The 16,759-nt window shown below is 37.2% G+C and overlaps 1 protein-coding gene and 1 pseudogene across 1 annotated transcript in view; both read right to left on the reverse strand.

The window, feature by feature from the left end:
- CYP39A1 (cytochrome P450 family 39 subfamily A member 1) overlaps positions 1-16,759 on the reverse strand; it is a 134,422-nt gene that overhangs the window by 45,524 nt on the left and 72,139 nt on the right. Inside the window, exon 8 of the mRNA XM_074237105.1 lies at positions 1,793-1,926. Within this exon, the coding sequence (XP_074093206.1) occupies positions 1,793-1,926 (134 nt within the window). The remainder of the gene's footprint in view (positions 1-1,792; positions 1,927-16,759) is intronic.
- LOC141523707 (small ribosomal subunit protein uS15m-like) lies at positions 12,789-16,530 on the reverse strand (annotated as a pseudogene).

Below are 16,759 nucleotides of genomic sequence, written 5' to 3' on the forward strand. Positions count from 1 at the left end.
ATTGGTATAGTTGTCCATTTCCTTTTCTAGTTCATTTTACAGATGATAAAACTGAGGCAAATGGGATCAAGTGATTTGCCCAGGGTCAGACAGCTAGTAAGAGTCTGAGGTCATACTTGAACTCATTTTCTAGCCTTCCGGTCCAGGCCCTCTATCCACTGTGCCACCTAACTTCTTTAAAGTGTTCCTGATATCTGTTCTTATATCTGCATTCTAGATTAAAAAGAAAAACTTTCAGTAATAACTTATAGAGGCTTCTGGTTAACAAGTATTTTATATGTGTCATGGTTTGATCCCTGCAATAGTATTGCTAGATGGGTATTATTGGAGGCTCAGATTTAAATTATATATATATATATATATATATATATATATATATATATATATATATATATATATATATACATATGTATATGTATATATATATATAAAGTTAATTAAGAAATAACTAAATGAATAAGTGAATAAAAAAGTAAACAAACAATCAAATAAATAAAGAAATGAGCTGTTCAACTTGACCAAAGCCCCACTGCTAATATATGACTACTAGGTCTGATATACAAATCTTTAACTTAAGGTCCCTTTTTCCTTATAGCACACTGCTGTCATGGACAGATTAGAACAAAGTGGACCTGTTTTACATCCTTGATTTAAATGAAAATGACACAATTAGAATAACAAACATAATCAAATAGCTTCAGAAGCTGCCCCTTACTAACAGGAAATGGCCAAGAAAGAACTGCTAGAGAAGAAAGGATTTTGAATTAAATCATTCCTCCAGTCCTTCCTTTTGACACTGAGGTAGTATTTGTAGTAATATGCTGAAAAAGAGCTTTAAAAAGCCATGTCCCCAAAATATTCCAGAGACAGATAATCTATATCCAGAAAGAAAAAACATAGCTTCTTAAAGTGGCATAATTAAAAAAAAAAACTCTTGGGAGTCGATGACCACTGTCTGTTTCCTCATCTAAAATATAGATAATACTATCTTACTATGTAGACTGAGGTGAGGATCAAGTTATATAATGCTTTACAGTATTCTGCTATCAATTAATTTTATTAATGTATTCCAGCAAGTCTCTCTCTCTCTGAAGGAATTGTTCTCTCATGACCAGTTATTGAATTAGGACTCGAGTTTTTCCCCTTTCTATTTCCTCATTCACAAATGAACCCCACTAGGTTATCTAGCAACTCTTTGAAAGGTAGGGTTGACGATAAGATGAAATACTGGGCAAGAGGCACCCACCTAAGTAAACTTTGATCTAATCTAAAGGTAAAGACATTCTAACCTGGGAAAAGTGGTGAATTCTGGCTTATAGTATTTTAGTCTGACAGGTCTAAGTAGAAATGGATTCCCCCTTTTGTCTAGGTTGCCCTAGACAGGGGGTCATCTGGTATAGATAAGTCTCTTTGTTCAAAACTAAGTGATCAGAGTCACATCTTCCCAGACCCTCATTAGAATAAGTTCACCTCTCATTTATAATATCCATTCTCTCATTACCCAAAGTTGATTTCCACTCTTAGGAATCTCACTCTTCCAAGAGCATATAAGTTTTGAGTGGTTGAGGCCCCATGACCAGTCTTTTGGTTTATGACAGAAAGTAAAATGACTTTCCTTTTATTAATGACTCACTAGCCATAATTAATAAAAATGATTAGTTACCCATAAATTATGTCTCTTGAACTTTTTTATACATTGCAGAACATAGGACCATGAAAGATATTGCAAATATAAAATCTGAAATCTTTTCATCTAGAACACTTGCTAGTATAAACTTAAATAAAAACTCACCAGTATCTTCAATGGCTCGATCACCTTTCTTGTGATTATACCAGGGGCAGCTAAACGAATGGTTTCTAAAACACACCATTTAATTAGTGGGATTTTTTTCAGGTCATTTTCTGAAATTTCAATTTTATTTTTACCTGTGAAAAAAGTAAAAAGATCACGGTGGAATGAAAAATATTTAGAAAAGCAAATTTTTATAAACTTAACAACATCTAAAAATAAATCCTACTTCAAATAAATATATTTTAATACTTTTTTGTTATGGTTCAGTCATGTCTATCTATTCATTATACCATTTGGGGTGTTCTGGGAAAGATACTACAGTAGTTTGCCATTTCCTTCTCCTGGTTTCAATAATGGCTATATGCCAAATCAAATAAAATTTATTCATTTCTTCAAGTAATTCATTATCAAAAAGTACCTAAAGATTTGGAAAGCAATTTGCATATATTTTCTCATTTGATTCTGACAACACCAAAAAGAGGTAAGGGATATTAATGTCCGTATTTTATAGATGAGGAAACTGGTGTTTGGAGAATTTAAGTAAATTGCCTCCATTTACATAGATCATAAATATTAAGGGAAGAATTTGAATCCAGTTCTTTCTTTTTTATGGTTTATTTGTATTTTTATTACATTATTACCTTATTTTTTATTATATTATTTTATATTACAATGATCTTCTTGTCAAAGTAAATATAAGCCCCACCCCTCCAAAAAGATAGAGAAACCTCAAGAGAAGTGAAATGAGAGGGAAAAAATGTATACTTCAGTCTGTGTTCAGATCTATCAGCTCTGTCACTGGGGTGAATTGTCTTCTTTATCATAAGTCTACAAGAGAAGTTGCTTCAATATATCTTTTCCCATAGTCAAAATTACCAGCTATATTTCCTTCCATTCTAATCTCTCCACTATCATTTATTCTATTCTCGCTCTCCTTTCACCCTGTCCCTGTTCAGAAGTGTTATATAAGATTATCCTCTTCTACAATCTTCCCCCTTTTCTATCACCTACTCCCACTCTCCCCTCCCCCATTCCCCTTATCTCATCCCTTTCCTCTCATTTATCTCTAGGGTAAGACAGATTTCTATAAGCCAATTAAGTGTGTATGTTTTTTCTTCCCTGAGCCATTTCTGATGAGAATGAAGGCTCACTCATTCCCCCTCACCTTCTACTCCATTGCTAAGGTTTTTCTTGACTCTTTTATGTTAAATATCTTAGCCCATTCTACCTCTCCTTTCCCTTCCTCTCAGTACTTTTCTTTATCACCCATTGACTCCATCTTTATACTATATTATGCCATTTTATTCAATTCCCTCCTGTGCTTTATATATGCTTCTTCTAACTGCTCTTTTAAATAAGGTTTATATAAGTTTTATGTATCTTCTTCCCATGAAGGATTATACACAATTCAACATCATTAAGTTCCTCATAATTAGTCCTTCTCATCCACCATCTCTATGCTTCACCTGAGACCTGTACTTGGAGATCAAACTTTCTATTCAGCTCTAGTCAGTTGGGTATCCAACTTTTCCCCTGAAAGAGGATGTTCAGTTTTGCTGGATGGTTGATTCTCAGTTGTAAACCAAGCTCGTTTGTCTTCCAGAATATCATATTCTAAGCCCTACAAGCTCTTAATGTAGAAGCCACCAAATCCTGTGTAATCCTAACTGTGGAATCACAGTAGTTGAATTGTCTGTTTGACTTGGGATTTCTGAAATTTGGCTATAATATTCCTGTGAGTTTTTTTGGGGGGGGAATCTCTTTCAGGAGGTGATTCATGGATTCCTTCAATTTCTATTTTTCCTCTCTGCTAAGACCTCAGGGCAATTTTGATGCATTGTTTCTTAAAAAATGAAGCCTGGGCTCTTTTCCTGGTCATGACTTTCAGGTAGCCCAATACTTTTTTTAAATCATCTTTCCTGGATCTGTATTCTAGGTCAGTTGTTTTTCCAGTGAGATATTTCACATATTCTTCTAGTTTTTCATTCTTTTGGTAGTTTTTTATTGATCCTTCATTTCTCACAAAGTCATCAGCTTCCTTTAGCTCTGTTCTATATTTGAAGGAGTTAATTTTCTTCAGAGAGTTTTTTTAATCATCTTTTCTGCTTTTTTATTTTTTAAATTTTTTAAAGATTTTATTCATTTTGAGTTTTGCAATTTTTCCCCTATTCTTGCTTCCCTCCACCCACCCCCCCACAGGAGGCAGTCTGTTAGTATTTATATTGTTTCCATGGTAGACACTGATCTAAGTTAAATGTGATGAGAGAGAAAGCATATACTTAAAGTAAGAAAATAAAGTATAAGAGATAGCAAAATTACATAATAAGGTAATGGGTGTTTTTCCTAAATTAAAGGTAATAATCTTAGGTCTTTGTTCCAACTCCACAATTCTTTCTCTGGATACAGATGGTATTCTCCATCACAGATAGCCCAAAATTGTCACTGATTGTTGCACTAATGGAATGAACAAGTCCATCAAGGTTGATCATCACATCCATATTGCTATTGGGCTATACAATGTTTTACTGGTTCTGCTCATCTCACTCAGCATCAGTTCATGCAAATCCCTCCAGGCTTCCTTGAATTCCCATCCCTCCTGGTTTATAATAGAACAATAGTGTTCCATGACATACATACACCACAGTTTGTTAAGCCATACCCCAATTGAAGGACATTCACTTGATTTCTAATTCTTTGCCACCACAAACAGGGCTGCTATGAATATTCTTGTACAAGTGATGTTTTTACCCCTTTTTATAATCTCTTCAGGGTAAAGAACCAGTAGTGGTATTATTGGATCAAAGAGTATGCACATTTTAGTTGCCCTTTGGATGTAATTCCAAATTATTCTCCAGAAAAGTTGGATGAGCTCACAGCTTCACCAACAATGCATTAGTGTCCCAGATTTCCTACATCCCTTCCAACGTAGATCATTGTCCTTTCTGGTCTTATGGGTCAGTATGAGAGGTGTGAGGTGGTACCTCAGAGCTGTTTTAGTTTGTATTTCTCTAATCAATAATGATTTAGAGCAATTTTATATGACTATGGATCATTTTGATTTCCTCATCTGCAAATTGCCTTTGCATATCCTTTGACCATTTGTCAATTGGGGAATGGCTTTTTCTTTTGAAAATTTGACTCAGTTCTCTGTATATTTTAGAAATAAGTCCTTTGTCAGAAGTACTAGATGTAAAAAATGTAAAAATTTACTACATTTCTTTTGATCTTGGTTAGAGTGGGTTTGCCTGTACAAAAACTTTTTAATTCAATGTAATCAAAATTATCTACTTTGTTTTTAACCATGTTCTCTATCTCTTCCTTGGTCATTAACTGCTTCCCTTTCCATATATCAGACAGGTAAACTATTTCTTGATCTCCTAGTATGCTTATAATATTGCTTTTTTATGTCTAAATCCTGTATACATTTTGATCTTACCTTGGTATAGGGGTTCTTCCATAGTAACTTCCAATTTTCCCAACAGTTTTTATCAAAGAGAGAGAGTTTTTATTCTAATAGCTGGACTGTTTGGGTTTATCAAACAGTAGATTACTATAATAATTTTCTGCTATTGCACCCAGTTTAGTCTATTCCATTGATCCACCATTGTTTCTTAGCCAGTATCAGACAGTTTTGATGACTGATGCTTTATAATATTTATAATAATTATAATTTTAGATCTGGTAAGGCTAAGCTACCTTCTTTTGCATTTTTTCAATGAATCCCTGGAAATTCTTGACTTTTTATTTCTCCATATGAATTTACTTATAATTTTTTCTAACTCATTAAAGTAATTTTTTGGAATTTTAATTGGTAGGGCACTAAACAAGTAGTTTAATTTTGGTAGAATTGTCATTTTTATTATATTAGTATGACCTGTCCATGAGCAGCTGATGTTTTCCCAGTAATTTAAATCTTATTTTATTTGTGTGAGAACTGTTTTGTAATTGTTTTCAAAAAGTATTTGAGTCTGCCTTGGCAGGTAGACCCCCCAGGTATTTTATATTGTCTGAGGTTGCTTTCAATGGAATATCTCTTTCTAGCTCTTTCTGCTGCATCTTGCTAGTCATATATAGGAATGTTGAGTATTTATGAGAGTTTATTTTATATCCTGCAACTTTACTAAAGTTGCTATTATGTCTAGTAGTTTTTAGATGATTTTTTGGGATTCTATTTAGGATACCATCATGTTAATCTGAAAGAGTGAGAGTTTTGTCTCTTCCTTCCCAATTCCTTCCATTTCTTTTTCTTCTTTATTGCTGAAGTTAACATTTCTAATACAATATTGAATAGTAGCGGTGATAATGGGCATCCTTGTTTCATCTCTGATCTTATTGTGAATGCCTTTAGCCTATCCCCATTGCATATAATGCTTGTTGATGGTTTCAGACAGATACTGCTTATTATTCTAAGGAACAATTCATTTATTCCTACACTCTCTAGTGTTTTAGTAGGAATTGGTGCTGTATTTTGTCAAAAGCTTTTTCAGCATCTATTGATATAATTTCTTAGATTTGTTATTCATAGAATTAATTATACTGACACAATTCTGCTTTTTAAAGCATTCTTCTCCTCATTTGTCTTTTGAATTATTGCTGTTTTTTTCATTTGGCCTAAAATCGTTTTTAGCATGTTATTTTATTCAATTTTTTTGTATTTCTTTCACCAAGCTGCTGACTTGGTTTTCATGATTTATCTGCCTCGCTCTCATTTCTCTTCCCAATTTTTCCTCTTCCTCCCTTACTTGTTTTTCAAAGTCTTTTTTGAGTCTATTGCCTGAGTCCATTTCCTATTCTCTTGGATGCTTTGGATACAGAAGCTTCAATTTTGTCATATTCTGAGTGTGTATTTTGATCTTCCATGGGAACAAAGTAATTTTCTATGGTCAGGTTCTTCTTTTTATGCTGTTTACTCATTTCTTCAGTCTATGATTGATTTACTGCACTCCCAAGTTTTGAGGGATTTTTGGGACACCTCACAGGGACCTTAATTTCTCCAAGGTCTTAAGAGTGGCTGGGGGTGGGGGTGGAGCCAAGATGGCCACAAGAAAGGATCATGTCTTAGGTGCTCTCTCATAAAACTCATAACTAAATTTTCGAGAGATAGAACCCACAGAGGGACCCAGTGAGGCAGTTCTCCTACTCAAGATAACCTGGAAAAGAGCAGAAAGGCTCTGCTCCCCCGGTTGGAGGGGTGGCCTGCCAGAGGGGGTGGCCCACCAGAGCGAAAGAACTTCAGCCTCCCAGAGGCAGCCCCAGGGTGCTGGGAGCCTTGGCTCACAGCAGTGGGGGAGTCTCCTGAGCTGCACCCTGGGGAGCACTGGGCACAAAGTGGGGGAACAGAGAGGGACCTGTGCCAGAGGGAGCCTGTGGAGCCCAGCCCTCAGGGCACACAGAGAGCAGCTTGGTCTTTCTGCAGCCCAGATTCAGGAAACAGAAGCAGGCGGAGCCAATAAGCTGCAGCCCCCAGGGCATGAGCCCATTTAACCTAGGGAGGGGAGTGAAGAGAGAGAGAGAGAGAGACTGCAGAGCTCTGTCCTCTGGCCCTGGAACAGGACTCTGGGGCTCTGAACACATTCAGAACCTGATTGCAGTCTAGCTAGGCCCCCCCATAGAACAGCAGGGCCTCCTCCACTTCAGCCCTGTGGCAGAGGGGGGCCGCTTATGGTCATTCACAGACCTTAAGGGAGGACAGAGCCTCACACACTGAGACCTTTATGGGTGTGTCCCAAAAGCTCAGGAAGCACCCCAAAAACAGGCTAAGGCTGGAAAAATGAGCAAGCAGAGAAAAAAGCGGAACACCATTGAGAAATATTTTGCAAATGAGCCCAAGAAAGATCAAAATACTCAGTGTGAAGATGAGGAAGCACAAACTCCTGCATCTAAAGACTCCAAGAAAAACAGAAATTGGGCTCAGGCTATGACAGAGCTCAAAAAATACTTTGAAAATCAAATGGGGGAGTTAGAAGACAAACTGGGAAAAGAAATAAGAGAGATGCAGGAAAAACATGAAAATGAAGCCAGCAGCCTAGTCAAGGAAATCCAAAAAAATGCTGAAGGAAATAGCATGCTAAAAACCAGCTTAGGTCAAATGGATAAAACAGTTCAAAAAGTTGGCCAGATGGAAAAAGAGATAAGAAAACTCTCTGAGGAGAACAAATCCTTCAGACAAAGAATAGAATTCAGGGGGATTGATGAATTTACCAGAAATCAGGAATCAATACTTCAAAACCAAAAAAAAGGAAAATTAGAAGAAAATGTGAAACATCTCACTGAAAAAACAACTGATATGGAAAACAGACTTAGGAAAGATAATTTAAAAATTATTGGAATACCTGAAAGTCATGATCAGGAAGAGAGCCTTGACATCATTTTCAAAGAATTACTAGAGGAAAATTGCCCTAATATTCTAGAAGCAGAGGGCAAAATAAAAATGGAGAGAATCCACCGATCCCCCCAAGAAAGAGATCCCAAAAAAACAACCCCTAAGAATATTATAGCCAAGTTCCAGAACTCTCAAGTCAAAGAGAAAATATTACAAGCAGCCAGAAGGACACAGTTCAAATATTGTGGAGCTGCAATCAGGATCACACAGGATTTAGCAGCAACTACATTGGAAGCTCGTAGGTCTTGGAATATAATATACCAGAAGGCAAAAGAGCTTAGAATGCAGCCAAGAATCAACTACCCAGCAAGGCTGAATGTCCTCTTCCAGGGAAAAAGATGGACTTTCAGTGAACCAGGGCAATTTCAAATGTTCCTGTTGGAATGGCCAGAGCTGAACAGAAGGTTTGATCTTAAGATACAGGACTTGGGTGAAGCATAGAGATTGGAGAAGGGGAAAATATGAGGGACTTAATGATGATGAACTGCATGTATTCCTGTATAGAAAAATGACTCTGATAATACTCATATGAACCTTCTCAGTTAATAGAGCAGGTAGAGGGAGTTTTTATAGTTGAAACACAGGAGAAAGCTGAATTCGAAGATAAAATATGGTGTAAAAATGGAGTCAATAGAAAAAAAAGGGAAATGTAATGGGAGAATGAAAAAGGAAAGGGGGAATAGGCCAAGAAATTTCATATAATAAGATTTTTCTTTATTACAATGAGCTATTGCAATGATATGGAAGGGGGGAAGGCAAGTGGGAATGAGGGAAAACTTCACTCTCATCAGAGGTGGTTAGGAGAGGAAACAGCATATATACTCAATGGGGTATAGGCATCTGGAGTAAGAAAGAGAGAGGGGGGACAGGGGGAAGGGGGGAATGTGAGTCATGGAGGAGAGGATGGACCATGGGGGGAGAGTGGTCATATATAACACGTTTTCTTTTTTACTTCTTGCAAGGGGCTGGGATTGGATGACCTGTCTGGGACCATAGGGCCAGGTGGATGCTGGGCCTAAGGAGTGGTAGGGGGGCTCGGGGCCTCTTGGCCCCAGGACCAGGGATCTGTCTGATGCACAACTCACCTACCCTACAGAAGAGTCAGAGTGAAAGGAGAGAGAAAATATAGTACATGGTAGTGGAGAAATACGAAAGGAGGGAGTTGCGATCAGCAATGGCAACGGTGGAAAAATATGGAAGTACCTTTTGCCATAGCCTTATCATAAAGAATGTGATCCACCCATGACAGAGGTGTTGATGCTGGAACAAAGACTGAAGCACATTTTTTATTATTTTTATTTGGGGGGGGGGGTGCAGGGCAAATGGGGCTGGGTGGCCTGCCTGGGGCCGCATAGCAGGGTGATCGTCTGAGGCCAGATTTGGACACAGGTGCTCCTGGCTCAAGGGCTAATGCTCTGTCTGCCACCCAGCCACCCATACTATTATTACTGTTTTATTTTATTTTGGGTTTTTTCTTTTTTTTTTTTTTGGTTTTTGCAGGGCAGTGGGGTTTGAGTGGCTTGCATGTCACATGGCTGGGTGTTTGTGGGGTGTAAGGGCCAGATGTTGGCTCAGGTGCTCATGGCTCCAGGGCTGGTGCTCTGTCCATTGTGCCACCTGGCCATACCTACAATTATTACTATTATTTTTTTTTAATTTTAATTTTTTCCTCTCCCCTTTACTTTATCACCCAAGCAAGTCTATATGGGGGGAGGGGGTATTTCATTTACTCTTAAACAAGAATATTTTATTAATGTAAAGAAAACATTATTTGTACAAAATGAGAATAAACATTAAATAAAAAAAGAGTCATGAAAAAAAAAAAGAGAGTGGCTCTGACTGCTCTCTTGCCTGCCTTCTGCCCTGGAGCTGTGAGGAAGGTTCTTGCTCCTCCCTGGTGGTATGGGGGCCCAGACCGAGACTTGGATCTGGATGTGGGCAAATAGCAGTGTCCTGCCCCAGGGATAGCAGAGACACATCTATAGTCTCCCTTGACCTCCTTGCCTTCTGTGGGCTGTGCATCCTGGAAGAGTTGGGTGGCTCCCCAGTTTCCCATTGCAGGTTCCTGCTGCAGGACTGCTCCAAGGCACTCACTGACTGGGGCTCTGCACTCACTCTAGTGCTGCAGATTTCTCTCACTGCCCCTTCAAGCCATCCCTGGCTATCCCTAGGTCCCTTCTGCCATAGACCCTGGGGCTCCCAGGGACCCAGGCACCCCACAGGCTGTTCCTAGAAGACTGGAGCAGGTTTGCTCTGCCTGGCTGTACTGCAGCAATTTCCAACCCTTAATTTGGCTTGGACTGGGAAATTGTATCACTCAGTCTTTCTGTGAGTTCTACCCCTCTAAATTTTGGTTAGAGTCATAATTTGATGAGTTTTGGAGTTTTTGGGGGGGATGAGTTTATGGGAATTCCTGCTCTCATGCCACCATCTTGGCTCCATCCACTCCATCCCAGAATCCAGGTCTTTCAAGTCCAGCCTTCTGGCCTATAATAGACCAGTCAGATAGAATAATGTAATAATTATTCTAAACAATGTATAAAACAAATTCTGGGTCTACTGCTTTGAAATCATACAATGAGCTATGTAGGTCTTCCTTCTATAAGTTCACTAGAATGTAGCCAGTTAGAAATGTGTTCAATGGTGAATTTTTTTCTTCTGCTTATTTTAGCTTCCCATACCATCCTTGTAAGGGTTAACAGAATTGGAAACAGCAGTGTAGAGAGGGTGAGAAGACTCCTGCCTCTCTCTTGTCACCACTCCACCCCATCTTATCCCTGAATTCTTTCATTCCTTTCAGACAGTCCAAAAATAGCATCAATAAATCATTAAGTGACACATTCATTCCATCTGGAATGTCACCTTTGAATGAAGGTGCTTCGATGATTTCTTTACTTGGAGTCTATGTATTATTTAATAATTATAATGTCAGTTACTTGAAAGAAGGATTAGGATCAAGCTTCCTAAAAACCTTCAAGTCCCTTCAGTCAAAATAAAGTGGGAATCTGGGACAATAGTGCAGGTAACATTCAGAAATGTTGGAGTTTTGACCTGAATTATTTAAACAGTTGCCTCAGCTTTCGATATTATTTTGATCAAGGAAGTTCAAGAAAAGTTAAATAATTGTATTAGTTAAATAAAAGCAACCTGGTTTTTATTTTTATACTAATTAGTCAACAATGCTGAGAGTTGGTGGCTACAAATGGGGAGTGGGAAGGTCATGAAGAAGGATTAGGGTCATTTCTCCTTTTACCTTAAAGAAAAGATAAATGCCTATATATAGTGATCTATAACCTCAGTTTGTTTAAATGGATTGGGTCACAATATCAAAGATCTGATTTCTATCAAAGATAGAAGGGACTTGAGAAGATTTGGAGTCCAGCCTTCTCACTTCACAAATGTGGAAACTAAGGCCCCGAAAGGTTAAGTAATTTGTTTAGGGTCACACAGCTAGTGTCTGAGGGAGGATCCAAACTCAGATTTTCCAGTGTCCAAGGCTGGTACTCTGTCCACTATGACACCTAGCTGCATTTCCTACCACCACCAAAAGAGTGGGGTTAGGTGGGAAAATATTTCTTGGGAGTCCCTGTCTGTGAACAGGCCTACAATTCCTACAAGTTCAGAATGGGTTTGATCATTTGAGAAGTCTGAACATAGGGGTTTGTTCTCCCATCAGAATATAATCCCAGAGGCACCTGCTTCTCTCCAGAGGGATGCATAGTAATCTCAATATCAAAGGATAATCAGTTCATTGTCAAAATCCTAGTTCCATTGGTTTCCAAAGCTACAGTCATAGATTCCATTCCTAATACTTTAGCCTTCATGTCATTTGTTTTAGATCAATATGTTTAATACTCTTTTTACTTATCTTATTAAACATTTCCCAATTACTTGTAAATTTTTTAACAATCTTTTTTTAAAAATTTTGAATTCTAAATAGTCTTCCTCCTACCCCTGCTCCTCCTTGAAAAGGGTTCAATTGAAGTTAAGCAAAAAATAAATTCATATTAGTCATATTGGAAAACTGATGACTGATTGATTGATTGATATTTATCCTTCATCCTCAAAGAAGACCACGATATCAAGGAGGTGATGCTATGACAAGCACATGAATTGGATTTGAGTAAGGGGGTGTTGGGTTAAGTCACCAGACTCAATTTCTCCTCCAGAGCTAGATGTGAATCAGGTCAACTGAAGATAGCCCTGGAAGTGAGACAATCAGGGTTAAATGACTTGTCCAAGATCACATAGCTAGTAAGTGTCAAGTGCCTGAGACTGGATTTGAAAATTAGTCCTCATGATTCCAAGTGCTCTAGTCACTGCACCATCTAGTTGCCCCTATTCTGCAAAAGAAAACCTAACAAAAATATAAAACAAGAAAATTAAAGAGACAGGAGTCTTCTCATCCTCTCTACACTGCTATTGCCAATCTGGTTAACCCTTACAAGGATGGTATGGGAAGCTAAAATAATATCTTATAAAATTATATTATTATTAAATTATATATTATATAAATATATAGATATATAATATATAAATTATATATTAAATTATATTAAAATTATATAAAATAATATCTTTTAAAATTAAAATTTTCAATTTATATTCAGAGTTTATCAGTTCTCTTTATAGAGTTGGAAAGTATTTTTCATCATGGGTCTTTTTGAAATATCTTGAATTATTGTCTTGATCAGAGAAGCTAAGTCTTTCACAGGTGATCATCCTTATAATATTGCTTTTTCTGTGTAAAATATTCTCCCTAGTTCTGATCACCTCACTTTACATCAATTCATATAAAGACTTCCCAGAATTTCTCAAACCAGTTGATTGAAGCACTATAATATTCCAACCCAATCATATACCATAGGTAAATGAAACAGTCAGTTCCTAATTGATGGTCATCCCCTAAATTTTCAATTCTTTCCCACTATAAAAAGTTGCCATAAATTTTTATACAAATAGGTCTTGATGGGGTGCTAATCAATTGATGAAAGATTGAATAAACTGTGACATACGATTGGGATGGAACACTTGCTATGTAATAAATAATGAGGGGAATAATTTCATTAAAAATATCAAGACCTATATGAACTGATGCTAAGTGAGAAGAGGGAAATCATTGTGAATAATAAAAGCAATGTTTTTAAAATGGTCAACTGTGAAAGACATGGCTATCCTGATCAATACAATGATCCAAGATAATTCCAAAAGACTTAGGATGCAAAAAAAAAATGCTATCCACCTTCAGGGAGAAATCTAATGGACTTAGAATATAAAAGGAAATATAATTTAGTTGGGTCTTTTTTGGTATTTTGCTTACCTAATTCATTGATCTGTTCTTTTTTTTCTTTCATTGATGTATGGTTTTAGAGATAGAAAATCTTCCCCAAATATTTCTTTGGCAGCATTTCAGAAAGGTTGGAATGTTATATTATTGTTATCATTCTCTTTAATGAAATTATTGTTTCTATGATTTGTTTTCTGCCCTATTCATTCTTTAAAATTAGATTTCATTTCTATTTAATTTTTAATCTATCCTTCCATGTACCTGTTAAAATCAATTTTATTGCATTATTATCTAAAAAGGGTATGTTTAATATTTCTGCTTTACAATATTTGGTTGCAAGATTTTTATGCCCTAAGTCATGACTAATTTTGTTTGGTGCTATGTACTATTGAGAAAAATGTATACTTTCTATTCTCATTCAGTTTTCTTCAGATGCCTATCATTTTTTAACTTTTCTAAGATTACATTATTTCCTTGACTTTTTATTCATTTTAGGATTAGATTTATCTAGTTCTATTTGATGCATACATGCTCAGTATTGATATTACTTCATTGTCTATTATTCCTTTTTATAAGATGTAGTTTCCAGGCATATCCTTTTAATTAGGTCTATTTTTGAATTTGCTTTGTCTGAGGTCAAGATTGCTATGCCTGTCTTTTTTTTTTTTTTTTTGGCTTCAATTGAAGGGTAATAGAGCTCCAGCCTCTTATTTTAACTGTGCATAAAACTGTTTCAAGTGTGTCTCTTTATTGTAAATCACATAATGCTGGATTTTGGTTTCTAATCCATTCGGTTATCTACTTGTTTTATGGATGAACTAATCCCTTTAATTGAGAGTTGTGATTAATAATTTTCCATTTCCCTCCATCATCCTATTTTCTTCTCATTATCCTTCACCTTCTCCAAGGTCTGTTTTGCTTCTGACCATCGCCTTCTTTTATCTGTTTTTCCCTTTTATCACACCTCTTTCTTTTCTCCCCTTTTCCTCCTACTTCCCTATTGGATAAACTAGATTTCTATTACCAATTGAGTATGTATACATATTTTCCCTCTCAACAAATTTAGATGTGAGGATTAGGTTTTGCCACAGTCCACTCCAACATATTCACTTTAAAAGTTCTTCCATGTGTTACTTTTTTTTTTGCAAGGCAAACGGGGTTAAGTGGCTTGCCCAAGGCCACACAGCTAGGTAATTATTAAGTGTCTGAGACCGGATTTGAACCCAGATACTCCTGACTCCAGGGCCGGTGCTTTATCCACTGTGCCACCTAGCCGCCCCCTATGTGTTACTTTTTTTAAGTGAGATAATTTCTACCATTCTTCTTCTCCCTCCTCCCTTCTTCCAAGGCATTTCTTTTTTCTCACTAACATTTTTTAAAATATCATCCCAATATAATCTACCCACTTCTGAACCCTTCTTCTGTATAGAAATTTTCTAATTGCCCTAATAATTTTCTTGGAAGATACATGTATCATTTACCCATTCATAAAAGCAAGCAGTTTTAACCTTATTGAATCCTTTTAGTTTTCTTCTCTTGAGCTCTGATCTTTTCATCAGGAATGTATGAAACCTCTCCATTTCATTAAGTATAAATTTATTTCTCTTGAAGTATTAGAGTAAGTTTTGTTGGACAGATTATTTCAATACCAGTTCCTGTACTTGCAGGAAAATCATATTCCAAGCCCTTTACTCATTCAACATGAAAGCTGTTAATTCTTGTGTGATCTTAACTATGGCTCTAAATTGTTTCTTTCTGGTCATCTGCAGTATTTTCTTTTTTCACCTGCAATTTGGATATGATATTACTGGGCATTTTCATTTTGCAATTTAGATTTTCAGGAGGTGAATTAGTGGGTTCTTTGAATTTTTATTGTATGCTCTATATCTAAGTTTTAGGAAAGTTTTCCTTCATAATTTCTTGAAATATAATGCCTATGCTTCTTTCATCATGGCTTTCAAGTAGTTTATTAATTCTTAAATTAGTTCTCATCAAGTTATTTTCCAAGTCAATAATTTTTCTGTGATAGCTCACATTTTCACCTTTTTTTTCATTCTTTTTTTTTAATTCTTATATCATTTATTAAAACATTCAACCATTCTGGACACTGCAAAAACAAAACTAGTTGGGTCGTGTTCTTGCCTCCTGGGAGTCAGCATGCCTGTGTCCATGTGTATGAACCTCACAAGAGTCTTCAGGTACATACTTGGTGAAGTCTCTTTCTCTTTTCTCAAGTCTTCAACTCTGTCCTTCTTCATATTCTGCCAGGACATAAGGATGACTGAATTTTAACTTAATTTTTTTTGAATTTAATAAAGTGCCGCATGGTTAGTGGAGCCTGGGCTATTAAATGGGAGTTTTCTGACTCCCCGGTCTCTTTGTTGCTTCACGTTTTATTGCTTCTTCTTGCTTCTTCAAGTTCTTCAGCTTCTGTGCCTCCTGGAAAACCCTAATACAAAAAAGCCTTCTTAGCCATCCATCTTCGATGCACTGACTGGTAATACAGAGGAGGAAATGTGTACTCGATGCCCAGATCTTTGCAGGTCTTCTCAAACACCTCAAAGTTGGTCTGTTGAAGTTTTTTGAGTAGCTTCTTTCTCTGGTCAATGGTCATAAGCAGGGATCGCTTGTGAGCCTTGTCCTATGATACTTCTGCATGTGTTCTTCATAGTTCCGGATCTTGATGGTCAGTTTTATAACTCGAGCTTCCAGGGATGTGATATCTTCTGGGTTTACTGTGATCTTGTTTAGCAACTGTTCTGTCTTTATCTTCATTTTCTCCTTCTGGTTGGCCATTTCCAGAGACAGGAGTCTTTTCACAACATCATCTACCTTGTTGATTCCAGGGATATTTTGATAATCTTTCAGCAGCATGGAGGAAGGCAGATCATCCATCTGGCTGGTCTTGGCTGCTTTATTGTCTGCGTAGGCTCGGGCTGCCTCGAGGAAGAGGCCATTCCCCGGGGGGCTCGGCACGCACGGGGCCCCCGGGGCCACCCTGGCCGGGGGCGTGCGGGCTGGGGCCAGAGTCCGACCCCACAGGAGCGCCTTGCATGCTGCCCTCAGCATCTCGGTCCTGCCCGGTTCCCCCCTTTCATTCTTTTGATTTTAATATTCTCTTTCTTTTTATTTTTGTGAGGCAATGGGTTTAAGTGACTTGCCCAAGGTCACAAGCTAGGGTATTAAGTGTCTGAGGCTAGATTTGAACTCAGGTCTCCTGACTTCTAAGCTAGTATTGTATCAACTGAGCTGCCTAGCTGCCCTTTTGTACTGTTTAATGATGTCTCATGGAGTCATT

Source organism: Macrotis lagotis, chromosome 5 (assembly GCF_037893015.1).
Source record: "Macrotis lagotis isolate mMagLag1 chromosome 5, bilby.v1.9.chrom.fasta, whole genome shotgun sequence".
Classification (NCBI taxonomy): domain Eukaryota; kingdom Metazoa; phylum Chordata; class Mammalia; order Peramelemorphia; family Peramelidae; genus Macrotis; species Macrotis lagotis.